Source organism: Aegilops tauschii, chromosome 7 (assembly GCF_002575655.3).
Source record: "Aegilops tauschii subsp. strangulata cultivar AL8/78 chromosome 7, Aet v6.0, whole genome shotgun sequence".
Lineage (NCBI taxonomy): Eukaryota > Viridiplantae > Streptophyta > Magnoliopsida > Poales > Poaceae > Aegilops > Aegilops tauschii.
Window position 1 is genome coordinate 213,530,750 of NC_053041.3, and position 21,283 is coordinate 213,552,032.

General features: G+C 44.5%; 3 protein-coding genes across 3 annotated transcripts; 1 reads left to right on the plus strand and 2 right to left on the minus strand.

The window, feature by feature from the left end:
• The first annotated feature begins 4,509 nt into the window (after window positions 1–4,509).
• LOC109742842 (pentatricopeptide repeat-containing protein At2g22410, mitochondrial) lies at window positions 4,510–7,554 on the plus strand. The gene is made up of 2 exons (XM_020301939.4): window positions 4,510–6,287; window positions 7,418–7,554. The coding sequence occupies exon 1, from the start codon at window positions 4,575–4,577 to the stop codon at window positions 6,285–6,287; it is 1,713 nt and encodes a 570-aa protein (XP_020157528.1). The 5' UTR covers window positions 4,510–4,574; the 3' UTR covers window positions 7,418–7,554.
• Window positions 7,555–8,259: 705 nt separating this feature from the next.
• LOC109742829 (heat shock protein 81-1) lies at window positions 8,260–12,578 on the minus strand. The gene is made up of 3 exons (XM_020301926.4): window positions 12,272–12,578; window positions 10,934–11,356; window positions 8,260–10,009 (listed from the first exon to the last, which is right to left on the minus strand). The coding sequence occupies exons 1-3, from the start codon at window positions 12,395–12,397 to the stop codon at window positions 8,456–8,458; spliced, it is 2,103 nt and encodes a 700-aa protein (XP_020157515.1). The 5' UTR covers window positions 12,398–12,578; the 3' UTR covers window positions 8,260–8,455.
• A 756-nt stretch (window positions 12,579–13,334) lies between these two features.
• Window positions 13,335–19,879, minus strand: LOC109742833 (sodium/hydrogen exchanger 6). The gene is made up of 22 exons (XM_020301930.4): window positions 19,537–19,879; window positions 18,079–18,130; window positions 17,928–17,987; window positions 17,792–17,816; window positions 17,624–17,709; window positions 17,426–17,537; window positions 17,278–17,340; window positions 17,166–17,185; window positions 16,994–17,088; window positions 16,797–16,825; window positions 16,443–16,474; window positions 16,309–16,356; window positions 16,171–16,231; window positions 15,990–16,087; window positions 15,846–15,921; window positions 15,686–15,705; window positions 15,252–15,349; window positions 15,053–15,162; window positions 14,815–14,907; window positions 14,187–14,299; window positions 13,906–13,997; window positions 13,335–13,825 (listed from the first exon to the last, which is right to left on the minus strand). The coding sequence occupies exons 1-22, from the start codon at window positions 19,709–19,711 to the stop codon at window positions 13,752–13,754; spliced, it is 1,632 nt and encodes a 543-aa protein (XP_020157519.3). The 5' UTR covers window positions 19,712–19,879; the 3' UTR covers window positions 13,335–13,751.
• Window positions 19,880–21,283: the final 1,404 nt, after the last annotated feature.

A 21,283-nucleotide genomic window follows, 5' to 3' on the forward strand; every position in this document is an offset into this window, starting at 1 on the left:
TTCTTTACCGTGCTTCCTAGCAACAAAGTCTTTCTTATCATAACGTTGACTCTCTGATTGTGGGTTATCAAGATCAACAGCAGGTTCAATTTCTACATCATTATCATTGCTAGGTTGAGCATCATCATGAACATCATCATTAACATTATCGCTAGGTTCATGTTCATTACCTGATTGTGTTTCAGCATCAGAAATAGAAATATCATTTGGATTCTCAGGTGGTTCAGCAATAGGTTCACTAGAAGCATGCAAAGTCCTATCATTTTTCTTTTTCTTCCTTTTAGAAGGACCAGGTGCATCTAAATTATTTCTCTAAGAATCCTGCTCAATTCTCTTAGGATGGCCTTCAGGATACAAAGGTTCCTGAGTCATTTTACCAGTTCTAGTAGCCACTCTAACAGCATAATCATTATTCTTACTATTTAATTCATTGAGATCATTTTGAGCTTTAAGTACTTGTTCTACTTGAGTGGTGACCATAGAAGCATGTTTACTAATGAGTTTAAGTTCACCTTTAACTCTAGACATATAATCACACAAGTGTTCAATCATATAAGCATTTTGTTTTAATTGTCTACCAAAATAATCATTAAAATCTTCTTGCTTAACCATAAAGTTATCAAACTCATCCAAACATTGACTAGCAAACTTAGTAGGAGGGATTTCAGCTTTATCATATCTATAGAGAGAATTTACCTTTACTACCTGTGTCGGGTTATCAAGACCATGTGTTTCTTCAATAGGTGATGGATTAAGATCATATGTTTCTTCAACAGGCGGTAAATTAAGACCATGTATTTCTTCAATAGGAGGTAAGTTCTTAACATCTTCAGCTTTAATACCTTTTTCTTTCATAGATTTCTTTGCCTCTTGCATATCTTCAGGACTGAGAAATAGAACACCTCTCTTCTTCGAAGTTGGTTTAGGAATAGGCTCAGGAGTTGGCTCAGGAAGTGTCCAATTATTTTCATTGGTCAACATATTATTCACTAGAATTTCAGCTTCATCCGGTGTTCTTTCCCTGAAAACAGAACCAGCACAACTATCCAGGTAATCTATGGAAGCATCGGTTAGTCCATTATAAAAGATATCAAGTATTTCATTTTTCTTAAGAGGATGATCGGGCAATGCATTAAGTAATTGGAGAAGCCTCCCCCAAGCTTGTGGGAGACTCTCTTCTTCAATTTGCACAAAATTATATATATCCCTTAAAGCAGCTTGTTTCTTATGAGCAGGGAAATATTTAGCAGAGAAGTAATAAATCATATCCTAGGGACTACGCACACAACCAGGATCAAGAGAATTAAACCATATCTTAGCATCACCCTTTAATGAGAACGGAAATATTTTAAGGATATAAAGGTAGCGAGATTTCTCATCATTAGTGAACAGGGTGGCTATATCATTTAATTTAGTAAGATGTGCCACAACAGTTTCAGATTCATAGCCATAAAAAGGATCAGATTCAACCAAAGTAATTATATCAGGATCAACAGAGAATTCATAATCCTTATCAGTAACACAGATAGGTGAAGTAGCAAAAGCAGGGTCAGGTTTCATTCTAGCGGTAAGAGATTGTTGCTTCCATTTAGCTAATAATTTCTTAAGATCACTTCTATCATTGCAAGCAAGGATAGCTCTAGCAGATTCTTCATCCAAAACATAACCCTCAGGCACAACAGGCAATTCATATTTATTAGGGGGAGAGTCTTCATCATCACTATCTTCAATATTATCAGTTTCAATAATTTCATTCTTTCTAGCCCTAGCAAGTTGTTCATCAAGAAATTCACCAAGTGGCACAGTAGTATCAAGCATAGAAGTAGTTTCATCATAAGTATCATGCATAGCAGAAGTGGAATCATCAATAACATGCGACATATCAGAATGAATAGCAGAAGCAGGTTTAGGTGTCGCAAGCCTACTCAAAACAGAAGGTGAATCAAGTGGAGAGCTAGATGGCAGTTCCTTACCTCCCCTCGTAGTTGAGGGATAAATTTTTGTTTTCTCGTCTTTCAAGTTCTTCATAGTGAACAGCAGATATAAATCCCAAGTGACTCAAAGAATAGAGCAATGCTCCCCGGCAACGGTGCCAGAAAATAGTCTTGATAACCCACAAGTATAGGGGATCGCAACAGTTTTCGAGGGTAGAGTATTCAACCCAAATTTATTGATTCGACACAAGGGGAGCCAAAGAATATTCTCAAGTATTAGCAGTTGAGTTGTCAATTCAACCACACCTGAATAACATAGTATCTGCAGCAAAGTATTTAGTAGCAAAGTAATATGGAAGTAACGGTAATGGTAGCAAAAGTAATATTTTTGGGTTTTGTAGTGATTGTAACAGTAGCAACCGAAAAGTAAATAAGCGAAGAACAATATGTGAAAAGCTCGTAGGCATGGGATCGGTGATGGAGAATTATGCCGGATGTGGTTCATCATGTAACAGTCATAACATAGGGTGACACGGAACTAGCTCCAATTCATCAATGTAATGTAGGCATGTATTCCGAATATAGTCATACGTTCTTATGGAAAAGAACTTGCATGACATCTTTTGTCCTACCCTCCCGTGGCAGAGGGGTCCTAATGGAAACTAAGGGATATTAAGGCCTCATTTTAATAGAGTACCGGAGCAAAGCATTAACACATAGTGAATACATGGACTCCTCAAACTATGGTCATCACCGGGAGTGGTCCCGATTATTGTCACTTCGGGGTTGCTGGATCATAACACATAGTAGGTGACTATAGACTTGCAAGATAGGATCAAGAACTCACATATATTCATGAAAACATAATAGGTTCAGATCTGAAATCATGGCACTCGGGCCCTAGTGACAAGCATTAAGCATAGCAAAGTCATAGCAACATCAATCTCAAAACATAATGGATACTAGGGATCAAACCCTAACAAAACTAACTCGATTACATGATAAATCTCATCCAACCCATCACCGTCCAGCAAGCCTACGATGGAATTACTCACGCATGGCGGTGAGCATCATGAAATTGGTGATGGAGGATGGTTGATGATGACGATGGCGACGGATTCCCCTCTCCGGAGCCCCGAACGGACTCCAGATCAGCCCTCCCGAGAGGTTTTAGGGCTTGGCGGCGGCTCCGTATCGTAAAACGCGATGAATCCTTCTCTCTGTTTTTTTTCTCCTCGAACACAAATATATGGAGTTGGAGTTGAGGTCGGTGGAGCGTCAGGGGGCCCATGAGGCAGGGGGCGCGCCCCCACCCTCGTGGACAGGGTGTGGGCCCCCTGACGTGGATTCTTCTTCCAGTATTTTTAATATTTTCCAAAAATATGTTCCATGGAGTTTCGGGTCATTCCGAGAACTTTTGTTTCTGCACATAAATAACACCATGGAAAGTCTGCTGAAAACAGCGTCAGTCCGGGTTAGTTCCATTCAAATCATGCAAGTTAGAGTCCAAAACAAGGGCAAAAGTGTTTGAAAAAGTAGATATGACGGAGACGTATCACCCACACGTCCGTTTTCATCACACGGAGGGACCGGTGTATGGGCGTTTAGCAGTTCGCCCACACATCAATTTTCACTCACGCACGAGGGCTGATGTGTGGGCATTTATCAGTTCGCCCACACGCTCGTCTGCTCTCCCACACCCAAAGCTGCCAGTTGCCATGTGTTTTTGCAAGGTACATGGCAACTGCCCTAGTGTGCTTGTAACCAGATGGCAACTCTCTCTTTTATCCGAACATATTAGTTGCCATGTGTTTTGCAGGGTACATGGCAACTGCCCTAGTGTGCTTGTAAGCAGATGGCAACTCTCTCTTTACCCGAACATGTTATTTTGCCATGTCTCTTTGTGGCACTACACGACAACTGCCTAGTGTTAGTAGGTGGCAACTCTTAAACTTTTCAAATCATGACAACTGTAGTAAACAGACCATACATGGCGACTTCCTAGTGTTAGTAGATGGCAGCCCCTGAAGTTTTCAAATCATGGCAACTATAGTAAACCAAACCATACATGGCAACAATTGCGGCTGTCCAAAAATGGCATCTGGCACTTGACCTGAGATGGCAACTGCAGTTGAGCAACCATGGCAACTGTAGTTGTCCGACATGGCACTGTAGTTAAGCAACATGGCAACTACAGTTAAACGAACATGAAAGAGGGTTCGGACCATGGCAACTGCGGGGCGCGTGGTGACTGTCACGCGGGGCGTGCGGGACCATGAGGTAGGAGGCCTGACGTATGGGAGTGTGGGCGTTATCTATTTTACCCACACGTAGGCATATGAGAGGGACCGCGAGAAAAAAAAAAGGCATGTGGTCATTACTTATTTTGCCCACACGTAGACGTGTGAGCTGATCCTCTTAAACACCACACAAAATGTATGGGCAGACCCTCTAGATGGCACACGCGTGGCAGTTATCATCGTCCTAAAACAAACCTTTTCCAAATTCTATAGCAATCGGCTATTTGCCCCCCTTCCAGACCTACCCTCAGCCGTGGGATACCAATCAAATGGTTAAGCTTCAGAGCTCTCCATTTTTCGTGGTACAAAAACTCCCCTCCGCGGCCGAACTCAAAACGGAATGGCACCGCCGCCTCGCCTCCTCCCTCTCCTCCTCGGTCGCCTCCTCGTCTCCGGCGACCTCCTCCGCAACACCGCCCACCTCCGCCGCATCGTGCCCCTCCTCCCTTCCCACCCCCACCTCGCCGCCTCCCTCTCCAGCCTCTACTTCCCGCTCTTCCCCTCCTCATGCATCTTCCTCCACAACCTGCTCATCCGAGCCTCCGCAACCTCCCCGTCTCCTCGCATCGCCTTCGCCGCCTTCTCCTCCATTCTCCGCTCTGGCGATGCTCCCGACCGATTCACCTTCCCTTCCCTCCTCAAGTCGGCGTCCAGGCTCGCCTCTTTCCCGCGCACGGGCGCGCAGGTGCACGCGCAGGCCGTCCGGCGCGGCTTCTTGATCGACGTCTTTGTCGTCAATGCGCTCCTCGCGATGTACGCCGCCTTCCGGGACACGGCATCCATGCGGGAGGTGTTCGATTCGTGCGCAGGGGTCACCGACGTGGTGTCTTGGAACACGGTGCTCGGTGGCTATGTGAAGTGCGGGGACATCAGGAACGCCCAGATGGTGTTCGAGGAAATGCCACAGAGGAATGGGGTGTCCTGGAGCGCGATGGTTGGGGCATACGCCGGTTCTGGCGAGTTGGATGTGGCCAGGGAAATGTTCGATGAGATGCCGGCCATTGGGAGGAACATTGTGACATGGAACTCGATGATAACAGGATTCGCGCGGCATGGGCTACTGCCACTGGCTAGGAAGATGTTCGATGAGATGCCGGTACGGAATCTGGTATCGTGGAACACAATGATCCGGGGGTATGCAGTGAACGGTGAGATGGATGGTGCACGGAAGCTGTTTGATGTGATGCCGGAGAAAGACGTGGTTTCCTGGACGTGCATGATTTCTGGGTATGCACAGGCTGGACGCTACGCAGAAACCCTTGAGCTGTTTAGGGAAATGCAGAGCGAGAGCAGTGCCCGTCCTAATGAGGTGACCATGGTGAGCGTGCTTTCAGCATGTGCACATTTAACAGCTCTGGAAGAAGGGAGGTGGGCTCACACTTACATTGACAAGCACAAGATGGTGCTCGACAATGAGTTCAATCTCGGTGCTGCCCTCATTGACATGTATGCCAAGTGTGGGAAAACCGACATGGCTGTCAAAATCTTCTACTCGTTGGACCAGAAGAATGTCTCCGCCTGGAATGCACTCATCACTGGGTTGGCAGTGAATGGTGATGTTCAGGATTGCATCGGTGTGTTTGAGCAGATGAAGAGGTCAGGAGAGAAACCGAATGACATAACGTTCGTTGGTGTGCTGACTGCTTGTGCCCACAGCGGGCTGGTGGATGAGGGTCGACGGTGCTTTCAGAGCATGTCATCTACTTGCAGAGTGCAGCCAGAGGCAAAGCATTATGGCTGCATGGTTGACATGTTAGGCCGAGCAGGGCTTCTTGAAGAGGCAGAGGAGCTGATAAGGACCATGTCGATGGCCCCAGATGTCATGGTTTTGGGAGCACTACTAGGTGCCTGTCGAATGCACAAGAGATTTGATGTGGCTGAAAGAGTCCAGAGTGAAATTATTGGTCTCAACACACGGCAGGCTGGCTGCCATGTCTTGATATCAGACGTTTATGCTGCTGCTGGCAAATGGGGAGAGGCTTTAGATGCAAGGCGTGTTCTTCAGAAGTGCACAATCAGGAAATTGCCAGGATCATCCAGCTCGATGCGATAGGTTTGAATTTATTGCAAAAGCCTAAGCCATCGCATATAGGGCTGCATTCTCTAGCATTAAATGGTGTCCTTTCTATTGGTATTGGGATTAGACCATTATAAATTTCTGTTAAAAGTGTTCAGCTGCCCTGTGTGCTTCATATCTGAATTTGAGATGAAACAGACCACATGCTTGTCCCTTCTTGCTGATAACCGTTTCTCTGTTTTGGAGTATTGGTCATCCGTAATTCTTGTAGAATAGGAATTGAACTTACCAAATTTCACTGATGGGATTCGCTTCTCAAAATTTGGTTGTATCATCTTCGCAATCTGTACAATAACATTTCCAAATTTCAGCTGGTGTTAATGTGACTATGATCTGGTTCTTTTCGATTCTGCTGAATTCTAAGCAAAAAAGAGTGAGTAACCCTGGCTGACGCCAGAAGAAATAGTAAGGCTGCAAACACAAATGTCATGTACTCCCTCCGTTCCTAAATATAAGTCTTTTTAGAGATTTCAATATTGACTACATACGGATGTATATAGACATAGTTTAGAGTGTTGATTACTCCTTTTTTTTCGTATGTAGTCCATATTGAAATCTCCAAAAAGACTTATATTTAGGAACGGAGGAAGTATCTTTTTTGCTATGGTTAGTTGGAGGATCATGCCAAGACGTCTTAGTAATAATATACGCAAGCACATATATATACTCATGTGGAAGTCTGAGGGAAAACATTGATTTTTTTCCTAAAAATATGATTCTATAACTACTTTGAGGGGAGATGGACTTTGGAATACTGGCCACGAAATATATTTGAGAGAATACAGGACGTATTCATTCAGAATTGTACTTTCCAACTGAGAAATCCCTGCAACGTTCAACAGCATGTAGCCGTATTCTTTTAACTGTATAAACTGCAGATTCTTCTTGTATTTCTTCTAGCAGAACTCCCATTCTTCTAGCGGTATATCTAGGACTACAAATTTTCCGAGAATATTTAGGACTAATGCCAACAGACGCCATCTTAAAATGATTTCAACCTTCTCAAGGAATACAAGGCATCAATAGAAGTATGATAAAAGTGTGAGGCGTTGTCGTTTTAAGGTACTGCGAGTTATACAGTACTAAACTGGTTTTTCATTGTTCAGATCTTCAGAGTCAAAGTGGAGTCTGTCAAATAAGGGCACATGGAGCCAGTGCTGAACACCGCCAAGAGCTATATCAAAAAAGGAGTCAAAGTGGAGTCCTCCCTGTCAGCAGAAACAACAACAGGAATTGGCATATTCATTCAACTTGAAAAAGAACAGCGACAGCAAGGCAATTCAATTATTCATTCAGGCTCCCCCTTCCAGGCTACCAGCCTAGGGAGTGCATTTTTAGAAGAGCAAGTTTTCTCTTTGATGTTCACCAAAACATATCAGTGACCTGGTGAACCCGCATTTACCAGTTGCTTCCTTTGATGTTCAGGCTCGTTTCTCAGATTGTAACGATGACTCAAAAGTTGGCGTGTAGCTCAATTGATCACTCATGGAGCTAGGGATTCTTAAAATAAAGCTCAGGCGCCACCAAACATGGCTTTAGATGCAAGGCATGTTCTTCAGAAGTGCGCAATCAGGAAATTGCCGGGGTTATCCAGCTCGATGTGGGTTTGAATTTATGGGGTTTGAATTTAAATGGTGTGCTTGGATCATTAGAATTCAACTGCTCTGTGCTTCGTATCTGAATTTGACATTTTCAGTTGATTTTTAATGTGAAAATTAGAGGCTGCAAGCACAAATGTCAAGTCTTTACAGATTGAGTATCTTTTATGCTGAGGATCACGCCAAGACGTCCGAGGAATATACGCACATACTCAAAGCTGAAAGAGTTATTTGTAATCATTCAAGAACAAGTCAGCACCAAACTCGAGAAAAACTTCACCGAGAAATACAGGAATTCGCAATAAAAAGCCAGGAAGGCCAGCAGAAAGCAAAAAGAGCAAACAAGGCGATTAACTCGGAAGGTACTAAAGACGATATATATAAGCAACGATTACGGTACGCAGTTCCGGGGACTCCACAGACCACTCCCCTAGCCCCATTAGGGCAGGCTAGGCACAGTAAACCACAAAAGACAAACCGACCACGCGACAGTAACCCAAAAGATAAACTAGCTCTAGGACTCGGATAGCAAGCAAATGCACACGCCTAGTCGACCTCCTCCATCTTGCTCTCGCCGGCGTCCTCCTCCAGCGGCGGCATGTCCGTGTCAGCCTCAGCAGCCTCCTCGTCCTCGTCGATGCTCAGGCCCAGCTTGAGCATGCGGTGGATCCTGGTGCCGAAGGTGTTGGGGTCGTCAAGGCTGAAGCCCGAGGTGAGCAGGGAGGTCTCGAACAGCAGCATCACCAGGTCCTTGACAGACTTGTCGTTCTTGTCCACGTCGGCGCGCTTGCGCAGCTCCTCCATGATGGCGTTCTCTGGGTTGATCTCCATCGTCTTCTTGCTCGACATGTAGCCGCCCATGCTCGTGTCCCTCAGGGCCTGGGCCTTCATGATCCTCTCCATGTTGGCGGTCCAGCCGTACTCGCCGGTGACGAGGCAGCACGGTGAGTCGACGACGCGGTCAGAGACGATCACCTTCTCAACCCTGTCGCCCAGCACCTCCTTGATCACCTTGCAGAGCCCCTCGAACTTCTCCTTGAGCTCCTCCTTCCTCTTCTTCTCTTCCTCGCTGTCATCAAGCTTCAGGCCCTCCTTGGTGGCGGAGACCAGCTTCTTTCCCTCAAACTCCTTGAGCTGGCCAATGGAGTACTCATCAATGGCGTCAACCATGTACAGCACCTCATAGCCCTTCTTCTTCAGCTTCTCAAGGAAGGGAGAGTTCTCCACGGCCTTCTTGCTCTCACCGGTGATGTAGTAGATGTCACTCTGGCCCTCCTTCATCCTCGTCACATAGTCCTTGAGGCTGGTAAGCTCATCGCCGCTCTTGGTGGAGTGGTACCTCAGGAGCTCAGCAAGCTTGGTCCTGTTGGTGGAGTCCTCGTGGACGCCGAGCTTGAGGTTCTTGGAGAAAGCCTCATAGAACTTGTTGTAGTCCTCCTTGTTCTCAGCAATCTCAAAGAAGAGCTCGATGCACTTCTTCACAAGGTTCTTCCTGATGACCTTGAGGATCTTGTTCTGCTGGAGTGTCTCACGAGAGATATTGAGGGGGAGATCCTCAGAGTCAACAATGCCCTTGACGAAGCTCAGCCACTCTGGGATCAGCTCCTCACAGTTGTCCATGATGAAGACACGGCGCACATAGAGCTTGATGTTGTTGAGCTTCTTCCTGGTGTCAAAGAGGTCAAAGGGGGCCCTCTTGGGAACGAAGAGGACGGCCTTGAACTCAAGCTGACCCTCCACCGAGAAGTGCTTGACGGCAAGGTGCTCCTCCCAGTCGTTTGTCAGGCTCTTGTAGAAGGCAGCATACTCCTCCTTGGTGATCTCCTCAGGCTTCCTCATCCAGATGGGCTTCTGCTTGTTGATCAGGTTCCACTCGTGAGAAACCTCCTTGATCTTCTTCTTTTTCTTCTCCTTTTCTTCCTTCTCTTCATCAATTTCCTCAACCTTGCCCTCCTCAGTATCCTTCTTCTCATCCTCATCTTCATCATCAGAAATTTCCTTCTCAGTGGTCTTCTCCGTCCAGAGAGAGATGGGGTAGCTGATGAACTCAGAGTGCTTCTTCACCAGATCCTTAAGGCGACGCTCCTCAAGGTACTCCAACTGCAGAGAACAATAGTTAAATTGTCAGGGACAAGTCACATGCCTTAATTATCAATACCCGTTAGCATCAATGGAAGGCAGAACTGCAACATCCTAAAAACATAGCACTATGATTTTGAATGTCCCAAAGTAAAAACACAAAATAGCACATGAATTGAGGTCAGTCCACATGGTCCAAGCCACTTGGCACAAATGCAGTACCAACAGCTTGGTCCAATTTAGGATGGACAATCTAGGATGGCACTCACTATACTGGTCCAATTTTATGCAATGACAACAGTAATGACTCATATTTTGCAGGATTCGTGCCAACAATTATACTAACTGAATCTATAACAATGGAAAACAATTAAATTCAACTACAACAGACATGCCAAAAACTAGCACTATGATCAGCATACAACTCAAGTTTCACCAGCACTGAATTACTATACAGAACCCTCCAAAACTGAGCATCATTAATCAACAAGAACAGGTATTCTCTCCGTCTAGGTGTGTAAGTCAGCTTACGAAAACCAAATAATCCCAAAACACTTAGGCGCGGTGCATTAACTTCTATCTCGTTTCTTGTTTCTTGACATATCAACCAATAAGAGATGAGGGGTGTGCAAGCTTTTAATGACTTCAGACTACCAAACACAATATGCAGTGGTTAGTTCATTGCATGCAATGCTATTAATATTAAGGTCTCTCGTTTTACCCTCCTCCTTGGTCACGGTGCACAACCTAAGATGGCTTGCTCACCTAGACGGAGGGAGTACACCCTTCCATTTACAACCTCAGAGCATAGAAACAAAAGCAAGACATGAACAGCATTTCAATCTAACAGTAACCTACCAAGTGTACCCAGAACATATTAAAATGTGAACAGAACAGGTAGCATGAGCAAGTAAATAATGGCGAGACTTCTGAGTTTTGCCATACCTGATCATCCTTGAGGTAGAGGGTGATCTTAGTACCCCTTCCAAGGGGCTCTCCAGTAGTATCACGTGTCACAGTGAAGGAACCACCAGCCTGGGACTCCCACACATACTGCTCGTCGTCGTTGTGCTTGCTGGTCACAACGACTCTCTCAGCAACAAGGTAAGCAGAGTAGAAACCGACACCAAACTGACCAATCATGGACACATCAGCACCAGCAGCCAGTGCCTCCATGAAATCCTTGGTGCCAGACCTTGCAATGGTACCAAGGTTGTTCACGAGGTCTGACTTTGTCATACCAATACCACTGTCGATAAGAGTGAGTGTGTTCGTGGCCTTGTCAGGGATAATATGGATAAACAGCTCTGGCTGAGCATCCAGCTTGCTCTTGTCAGTCAGGCTCTCAAACCTGATCTTATCCAACGCCTGCACAACAAAGCGCCCAAATACGCAATTCAGTGCGAGTCTCACAGATTAAACCAGTATATAATGCAAACATAAATCAAAGTTCTGACTAATAATGCATTACAGTAGAATCAGCCTGTATTTTTTATTTAACATAGATGTAGATGACATATGCAATAACCTAGCAACCATGCCTTTATTTTGTATTTAACATAGATGTAGATGACATATGCAATAACCTAGCAACCATCCAAATCTAGTTTGAATCAGAAAAGTTATGCCACCAGCCATGCAAAGCTACTTTAGGAATTCGAATTTAAACACAGATCCAACAAAATTAGCACACATGCAATCTAGTCATGGGATTGTTTTTACATTTTATAAAGCCTATCTGCCTATAGGAAAATTTATAATTCAAGTGAGCGTTTCCTAATCCCAAGCTTTTATAATAGTCCAATGATCTCTACTCATTAAGATCTGCACGTGCGACAGTACAGAGAATAAACAAAGGTATATTCAAGTGAGCGTTTCCTAAGCTTTTCTAACAGTCCAATTAGCTCTAATCAGGAGATCTGCACGTGCGACAGTACATACAGAGATTAAACAATTGTATAACTACGTTCTACTCACTAGCGCATACAGGAAATTTTACGATGCAAGTAATGATGCTTCCTGGCTTTTAAAACAGTCAATTAGCTCTAATCATGGAGATTCTCAGGTGCGACAGGACAGAGAACAAACAAATGTGTAGCGACGTCCTAATCGCACAAACCGCAGATTCGTCGATGGGTTTGAAATCCCATGCACTAACATGCGCGAACCGACAAACGCACCGATGTACTGAACATCGGTACGGCAAAGGGGCCCTATCGCGCACGGATCTAAACAGAGCCGCGAGTCACAGCATTACAGGGGAGCGCGGGGGAGGGAGCTTACATCGGAGGCGTTGGAGATGAGCTCGCGGAGGAAGATCTCCTTGTTGGAGTAGAAGGTGTTGATGATGAGCGAGAGCAGCTGGTTGATCTCGGCCTGGAAGGCGAAGGTCTCGGTCTCCGAAGCCATGGCGCCGCCGGCACCTGAAGCTCCTGGAAAACGCGCGCTCGACGAGGGCTGGGGGGAGAGGAGATGGCTAGGGTTAGGGCTTTGGAGCGGGGGGTTCTCGGGTTCTGGGACGCGAGGATGGAGGGGGCCGGGCGCCGGGGGGAGGATTATATAGTCGGAGGAGGGGTTCTCGAACGTTCTGCCAGGTGCGGGAAGGGGGGACAACGGGGGGGGTTGGGGGCTCGGGACGACGGGTCGTTGGGCCCGGCGAGTTGGGATGGTGTGGCCCGCATGTCAGTTGGCTGGGTTTAGGCGCCTTGCGGTTTTGGTTTTTTTATTGTGCTCCTACGATAGTACGCTGGAACGTTCCGGAGATCGGAGGGACCGAGGGAGTGAGTTTAATAAAGGACCCCAGAGACCAATTATAGCTGGCAAAAAAAAAGGACTCCGTGCTTGGAACTTTTTTTTTGCGGTTCCATATTTAGCACATCGAGCAATACCATAGAGCGTAATTATAGCTGCACACGGTAAAGAAGATTTTTTTTTTGAAATTCGGTAAAGAAGATTTTCTCGGTGTTTTTGCATGGTGTTGGCTTTGTGTTTTTTCCTCTTCGTGTGAATAACAACTGATTATTTTTTCTGCAGTCAGACAAATCCATTCATGCCGTTCCCCGCAAAAATAATAATCATTCATACCGTTCAAAAGCGTGCAAAAGAGGTCCAGAGGTTAAAAAGAACGGGCAGGGCTCAGACGTTCGGTGAGGACATGCATCCTCCTCCAATCTGGCCAACGCAACGCGGCAGCGCCAGCGACCGTGGTGCCAAACGATTTCGTACGCATGCGGAAACGGCAGTAACAATTTCCAGATGCGTTCAATCCTTCGGTCCAAGTCGTCGGGGACGAAAGCAGACAGCTACAGCCGGGGGAGCTGCAAACACACATACATACACATTCCTGAAGACCGAAGAGCGCTCCACTATGTGAAGAAAAATCAGCAAACAAGTTATGATTTCGAGTGGGCTCTGAACATGCGGCAAATAAAAAGAGGAAAAAGGAAAAGACACATGGATGCCTTGCTTGTCAGGGTGATAGAATCAGTCGATTCAACATCCAACTGTAAAGGAAAAGTTCATCACAGTACAAGTCTACAAGAAGCTGCTATGGGGTCTGGGGAAAACATCTGCTACCATTACTAACCTGGTAACTTAAACGTGCAGGTCCTATCATCTACTTACATGTGGAGCAAGCTATCATTGTCGACGGCCCATAAGATGCTATGTCTTTCCTCTGTGTTTGTTAGCTGGGGTGTCAGATGCTGCCTTGGACTAATGGTGACACGGAAGCGATTGCGCGACACCGTCGAAATGGGGCTCTTCAGCCCGTCTCTCGAGCCGGTAATCCATGGCTCTCCAGGTCTTGCAGCTCGTTAGATCTCCGTGGCTCTCTGTCTGCTTTGCATCCAGAGGCAGTCAGTCCAGAAAAAAGCTGTAGATAAAAACTGAGGCGCAATCAATCAAAACAGACTTACTAGGACCATGTTCGTCGTCATCACTATCGCCGTTTTGAGATGTGAAAAATGGAGTGAGGTAGTTTCTGTCCAATGCGGCCAAGGACGGCGTGCTGCAACAACATTCAAAACAAGTGGTTTCAAATGCATAGTAGAATTCATGTGGAAAATCGTGTGCCTAAACTTGGTGTCATTAAAATAAAAAAACTGGTATAGCATACTAAAGTGTGTGTCGGCAACTATCAGTGTTCCTTCAGCCATGAAAAGCATGTGGTGTCCTTTGATTAGTAAAATTTAATTACTTTTTCTGGATTTCTTGGAGTTTCAGTTTGAATTTGCTTGTGGTAGAAGTCCCCTCTTCACTGCCCAGTTCTATGTTGCCCGCATTATTGTTCCCCTCATAGTTCTCCTGGTCCTGCAAGTCAACAATCAATAAAACTAGTACAAATACAAATCGTACAGGATGCTCAACAGCTACCTACAAGCCTTTATCAGTAGAAAGAAATAATACACCAGTAACCCATGAAGATCCCATACCTATCACATGTATGCATATACGGGCCACAACAAGGCTGCATTATCTTATCCCATGAGGCCATGACAGAACCAGTGACAACAACAACCATAAATTACTATAGGTCATTTATTGAAAAGTTTCTAAAGAAACTTAGTTTCTAATAAATGAACTTATTTGTTATCAGCATAGAACCTATTGGAGCATAGCTTATGCTGCCGCGGCGAAACCTATACTGAACTACAACACAATCGTGCCAAATTTTCTCTCGGGAAAACGCAAAAGCTTTGCGTCTCGATGCATTGATAGATAAGAAGTTTAATTACATGCCTAGATTGGGATTTGTAACCATGCCATCTGATAGGCAGAAATGTAGGATATAACGTGCCAATTTTGATGAAGTGCATATTACTTGCCTCAAGTGAAGAAGGGCGACGACCTTCATTACCATCTCCCACAACATGCAGAGCTTCAAGCATTGTGCTTGTTGAGCCTCCAATCAGAAGTACCTGGATTATCGCCATGAGAGAAATTATTCGGGATGGTCTACACTCGATACTAGCAGTAGTAGCAATACCAGCATGTCTTCCTATTGCCATAGCAATTCTTTCACTAATGACATCTCTAGTGTAGTCTGATTGTTTGATATCTTACTGTTAGAACAACAATAGATATGGTAGCACTCAAAATTGTCTGTCCATGGCCGTCAGGAAGATCATGAACAGATTGAAGAGCAAGGGCAAAAGCCATAGCCCCTCTAAGACCTGCACAAGTAAATGCACAAAAAACTTTGATAGAACTGCTTAATATGCCAAAAATTATACTGAGCAAGCATGCTTGTCAGACTACATACCACTATACCAAAGTGCCTGTTGATATTGCCTGGATATTTGCCGCTGAGGTGGCCGTACCAGATTTACCAAGAAAGCACATGAGAAAACATTTGCAGCCCTTCAAAATAAGAGGACACAGCAAAAACAAGCAACTTGAGCAAACTCATATACACGAATAATGTGCAGTTGCCCAGTTCAGTTAACAAATTTAGAGCCTGCCCCACAAGTGCTTCAGCTTGAGCATCGATCTATTGTACCAAACAAAATGCCATTTTTATAATGCTTGTGTGGTTCTGTCGGATCTTATTAAGTCTATGTCGTATCGAGAGGTTGATGTTCAGTTGTTGACTGTTCAGGCTTACTGGCTGACATACAAACAAACCCTCCAACCTCACCAAACGAACCTTATGAAACAGCAACAATAGAATTTGAACAAGGTCAAATGAAGTCATACCTTGCAACTAATATGAAGATCTTCATGAATCGAACGAAATAAATGCTAAGGAAAAGGAAAAATAGCAGTGTATCTCATACGAAGGAATTATGCGCAGTATAAAGTACTAGCACCCAGTCAAAGTGAAGGATTTTTTTTATAAAGTCAAAGTGAAGGATACAACTGAGAAAAATATGAACCCAATGTGTGACCAGCTTTGACGCTCCATCGCAATATCAAATCCCATATATATGAACCTGTAGGGAGATTAGACAAGCATGTATGTAAATTTACCCAAACATAGAGCTTTTAAATGTTGACTTACACAAAAGTTTCTGCTAATGACGAAAGCAGATGGAAAAGTGCAGCAGTGAAACGCTGGGAGTCCTCTGACAAGTTTGAGAATGTGTATCTCTTCATCACCTGAAAAGAAAGGTTCCACTATCAAGTAAATAACTTCAGGCAGAAATAATAATCCCTGACTGCCTCATTTAAGTTGAACCTACGATTCCAGTAAAGAGTATTGAGACTATGCCAGACAGACCAAAGCCTTCAGCTAGCATGTACCTGCAAACAAATATACAATTGAATCTAGAAGCCTCAAGGCCTGAAAAAAAAAGGTAATTCAAGTAAGGTGTGCTTACGAGAAGTATGGGAAAACTACAAACAAGCAGCTCTCGAGGTTATAAAGGCTGAAAAATAATAAGAGTGAAATTGCTTATTATATCCAGGTAAACTTTTGTTTCCCAAAAAATAAATGATCAGGGATGTTGCTTACTTCTCAACACCAAGTGTTGAATACTTGAAGAGGTTTTACAGAATTAAGGAGTAACAGATGGTTGTCAGTATGCCAAAATAATGCAGAATACAACCTAGCGGCATGCTAACTATCTGCAACAAGATCGGCTTTTATTCAATCCAGATATGAAAAGAACACATCTAGGTTTGGTTTTGCCACCAAAAGTATGTAAGCAGTGTCCTCATATTCAAGCAGAGCAACAAACCAATATCGTGTGATCAATGCTTCAGAAAGCATTGCCAAAAAAACATCACATACAAATTGCAGCTTTCAGTGGGAGAAAACCATTAAAGCTCTACCAACGATGCAAAAAGTAGGGTGAAGGAAGGATATGAGAGCAGAAATAAATCCAGCTCCAACACCTGCAAAGATGAAAGTAACTAGAAAGTCAGTTCTCAGATGCCATGCACTTTGCACCTATATGCATAAGCATAAAATGAAACCAGGGCAGATGGACCGCAGTGACATCAAAACTGTAGGCAGGAAATCTGTAGCAAATGACAATATGAATGCAATGTTTGTCACGATACCTGTTGACATTGACCCAAAGAAGTTCTCAAGAAACCTCAAGATAACTACGAAAATGTTTTGGCTAGAAGCATTCGTCCTTAGAGATGCCATAGTCCTGAAGATGAGGGAGTCAAGGCGGATCCTGAACAATCAAAATAATGAACCAAAGGAGATCACAAACACCGTGCTGACCTGTACAAGGAGATTGCCATCTTCATCGCCACAAAACAGATTGATATCAAGAAAGGTGCAAGTATCAGTAAGAGCAATAATACTAACAATTTTATGTAAACAGAAATCATACAGCATCATTTAGCACAGATTCACCGAAAACCAGTGCATAGAGGTTCACATCCGTGCCAAGTTCCTGCGGTTAAATGGAAAGTAAGTAACCGTCGCTTCTAGGATACCAGTAAACATAGTGTGCTAGTACCTAAGTTGATGACATAAACCTGAAATATCGACAACACAGTTACAGGATCAGTTGCTGACACAAGGGCACCAAACATCATACACTCAACCAGAGGCATCCTATAGACAAGATGTATTAACCCAGCAAGGTAGCTGCAATGACAGTGCATCATCAGATGTTCAGAGATCAAAGGGTTCACATACAATATGCATGCAAGCAAAGTAGTCTAGACTCTTACACTAAAACACCCGTGACAATGGAGGCAATTAAGGTTCCAACAATTGCAAAAGTAATAATAGCACCAAAGTTTGAGAAGAATGGTTTCTGCAAGTACAGAGATAACATATTTTAGCTGCATCTAGACAGAATCTCGAAAAAATAGGGGCATGGGAAACGCAACACTTACTGGTGCTAAGCTGAAGCCGGACTGGGTAGCATGCAGTCAAGCAAAACATTTAGCGTGAGATTTACAAAAGACATAGTGAGAAGTAAAATGAAGCATTTGGAAAAGGGAGGTAAAATGAAACATATGCTAAGGATATAATATAATAGGAGGCAGCAAGAACAGAAAGAAGAGCTCCTCCCGGAAATTGAACCATCTCCTGAAATTACAAAGAAAATGATATCAAATCAGCATGGTAAACAAGGAACATATTGAGACGCTTAGGTTCCTTGGAAGAAGGCAGTATATACCTTGTACTTTTCTGGGCGTTAGATACGCTAGCAAGCCCTCCCACGATCAACCCTGCCATAAGTGGATGGTAGGTTATCATATATAGAGTCATAATAGAAGAGATTTATCTAATTCCTGAACCAAGTATAACTAAAACTGTAACTCGCAGACGTTCTCATCTTTTTGCAGACCAGCAGCAAAATCACAAGAGAGAACAGCAACCAAAATTATGAAACCATTGGGTCTTGCAGGCATATACACTGATAAAATGCCCAAATGCTCATATGCAAAACGGATATAACCAGTTGATACTGCAGGTATGTTATGAAACTTCATTGCCTCAGGACTCAGGTTTCAGCACAATAAAGAAATAATTTCGAAATGAGTACGAGTTTCATATCCAGGGGAGATCGCACCCCCCCCCCTCCCTATTCAATTAGAGCATGAAACAGTGCTTCCAAAGTGCTGACAAAATTCATGGATGCAGATACTTCATTATTGCAAACCTTGCAAAATCTCATACTCAATCGTCTCTCTTGTCGGGAATAAAGAAAGAAAAGCACTCAGTCATGAACAATGTATCCATTTGCTACAGTGCTGCTTGACTTTCTTTTTTATCCTCGATAACAGGGGGATAAATTAGTATGAAATTTAACATAACATTATGTGAACTACATCGATGAATTTGTTCAGAATTTTTTGAAACATTTTATCCTGAATTTGTATGTGATTTTCTCAAAAAGGTGGGAAGTTGCGCTGGACATGTAATTTTACATGCCAAAATATACCACTATGCCCTTGAGATGAAGGGTGGAGCCACAACATGTGCATGTCGCTCCTTTTGCTACAGTAACATCAGCGCGGATACACAACAAAAAAATATGTACAAAAAGGGAGAGAAAAAATGTAGCATTCGTTTTACTTAGACCCCATGGCATGGTAGTGGATTATGATAACCCCGTTTGTCTAACCAGTTGTTTCATGCAATAATGCTTCTGTAACTAGTTTTCTGAAGCAAATTAAACTAAGTAGTACAACACAGCACAGTTCAGCAACTGCAAGCTGAGCCTTCGTGATCTAAAGCAAGCCCACAATCAAATGGTCAAACATGGTCAAATTCATCTCTAAATTGGCCACTGTGTTCCTGATTCATGAATCTGTAATTTTTGGAGTTGGACCGAGAATTGTTTGGAGAAGCATCGATTTGTCAAGGATTTGTTTTTAGTTCGCGCGGCAACAGTACAAATTCAGCAGTTGACTATTGTTAATGGCTTTATCATGCTATCAGCCAAACATCATACCACCAGCATTTGATCGCCCAAACCCCAACAAAGAAAACCCGCTACTGTAGAACAGCCTCCCGTTTTCGCGGACAACCGACACGTGTCACGAAACCGCAGTAACCGGGAGAGGCCACATCAATCAAGCAGCCCAGAATCTTCGAAATGGCGCGGGCGCCGGACGCACAGCAGACGTACCGATGAGGAGCGACGCGCTGGCCTCGGGGAGGTAGTAGACCCTGCGGCGGCGGAGGAGGTGGCTGAGCACGAACGCCAGCACCAGCATCGATATCTGCAGCAGGATCCCCACCCCCGCCGCCTCCTCCTGCTCCTCCACCGTCGGCGCCCCCTGCGGCGCCGCCCCCGCCGCCATCCCTCCCGGCCTCCCCCTCTTCCTCGCAAGCTCTCGCGGGTGCGAATGCTTCCTTGGCCTCGGCGCCTCGTTTGATTCCCGATGATTCCTTGTCTCAGGATATTTGTCGCTGTTTTCCTTTCGAAAGTTCTTTTTCCGCCTCTGAAATTTTCTTCGGGTTTCCTCCCGTCCTCGTTCCTCTCTGCGTGGACGGCCGGGATGCGTTTGACTACACCTGACGGCTGGGATGCGGCTGGGACTGGGGAGCTTGCCACGTCTCCGTGGACATTTGCACGCAGGAAGCATGAAAGAACAAGGTGTTTGGTTCCAGATTGGTAACCCAAACGTAAACGTAATGAGTTTACAGTGTTAATGTAAACGGAATGGACAAAACTTAAAATTTGTTTGGTTACCTACTGTAACGTCAATCAATACCGGGGTTGTTCAAGAATTCACGCCAGTGAACATGGATAGGCAGGCCGGGAACGGCAGTGGCGAGCCACCGTTGGATATGGCGGCGGAGTACAAGGGCCCGGACGGTAAGAGCACGAGTGAGCGACGCGGCGGCCGCTTCCGCCGCCGGCCGGCGAGCGGCGACCTGCCGTCAAGGCTGAAGGCCGAGGCGAGGCGCCGCAGGCATGCTGAGGAGCGACGCGCCGGCGTCGATGCCGCCGTCAGCTAGACACGACCATGACCGGCGCTACAGGCACGTATTCAACGCCGAAGCTTCCTTGCGGCGCATGAGGAAGGAGGAAGGAGGCCGCATAGCTCGTGCGATCGCATCTCGTGCGGAGAAGATATGGCTGTAGCGTTTTCTATTACAGCAGATTTCCAGCGGTATCGGTTTTGTATTAGGCTGGGATTTGATACCATGTTATCAGATTACAGAGCAAGGGAAACAAACACGATTTAGCGGGACCTGTTAACGGTGTAATCAGATTACGTTACAGTAGCGCGAACCAAACACCTCCCGAGTTTCACTTGTTAAATATTCAGCTTGCAGTTGTTATAAATGGTGCTTCGTATCTTCATTTGAAATTAGTAGCTAGTCGTAACGGGATTATTATAGCTAATATTATGCATGTCAACTAGACAATCTTGCTTAAAGCATGGTTAACAATATAGCTGATTGATGGCTATAATGTGTTGCCATGTCATTTATAGCCAATATAATAGTCAATATGTATAGTAGTGAGCTACAAGAAAGTACTATTTTTCTAACACATGACCCACCCATACACTCTCATATAGCTTCTTGGAGCCCGTGCTACAGTCGGTTGTAAATCCACAGTCCGCTTACCTTCTCTCTCATCCAACTCAGTAAATAACGATATAATATTTAAAGTCTTACAGCCCGCTTACATCACCTTAGAGCATGGTTAATAGTATAGCCAGCTGATGGCTATAAGAAACTGCCATGTCATGTATAGCCATCACATATAGTCACTCATATAGTAGTGTGGGCTACAAGGTTGGTTATAATATTACTACTTTTTTCAACCTTCTCTCTTTCTCTTTCTTCACATTTATTCTATTTGTCTAGGAATCCGTATATAGCTTTGCATGAGAGCCCACTCCCCTACTTTTTCATCA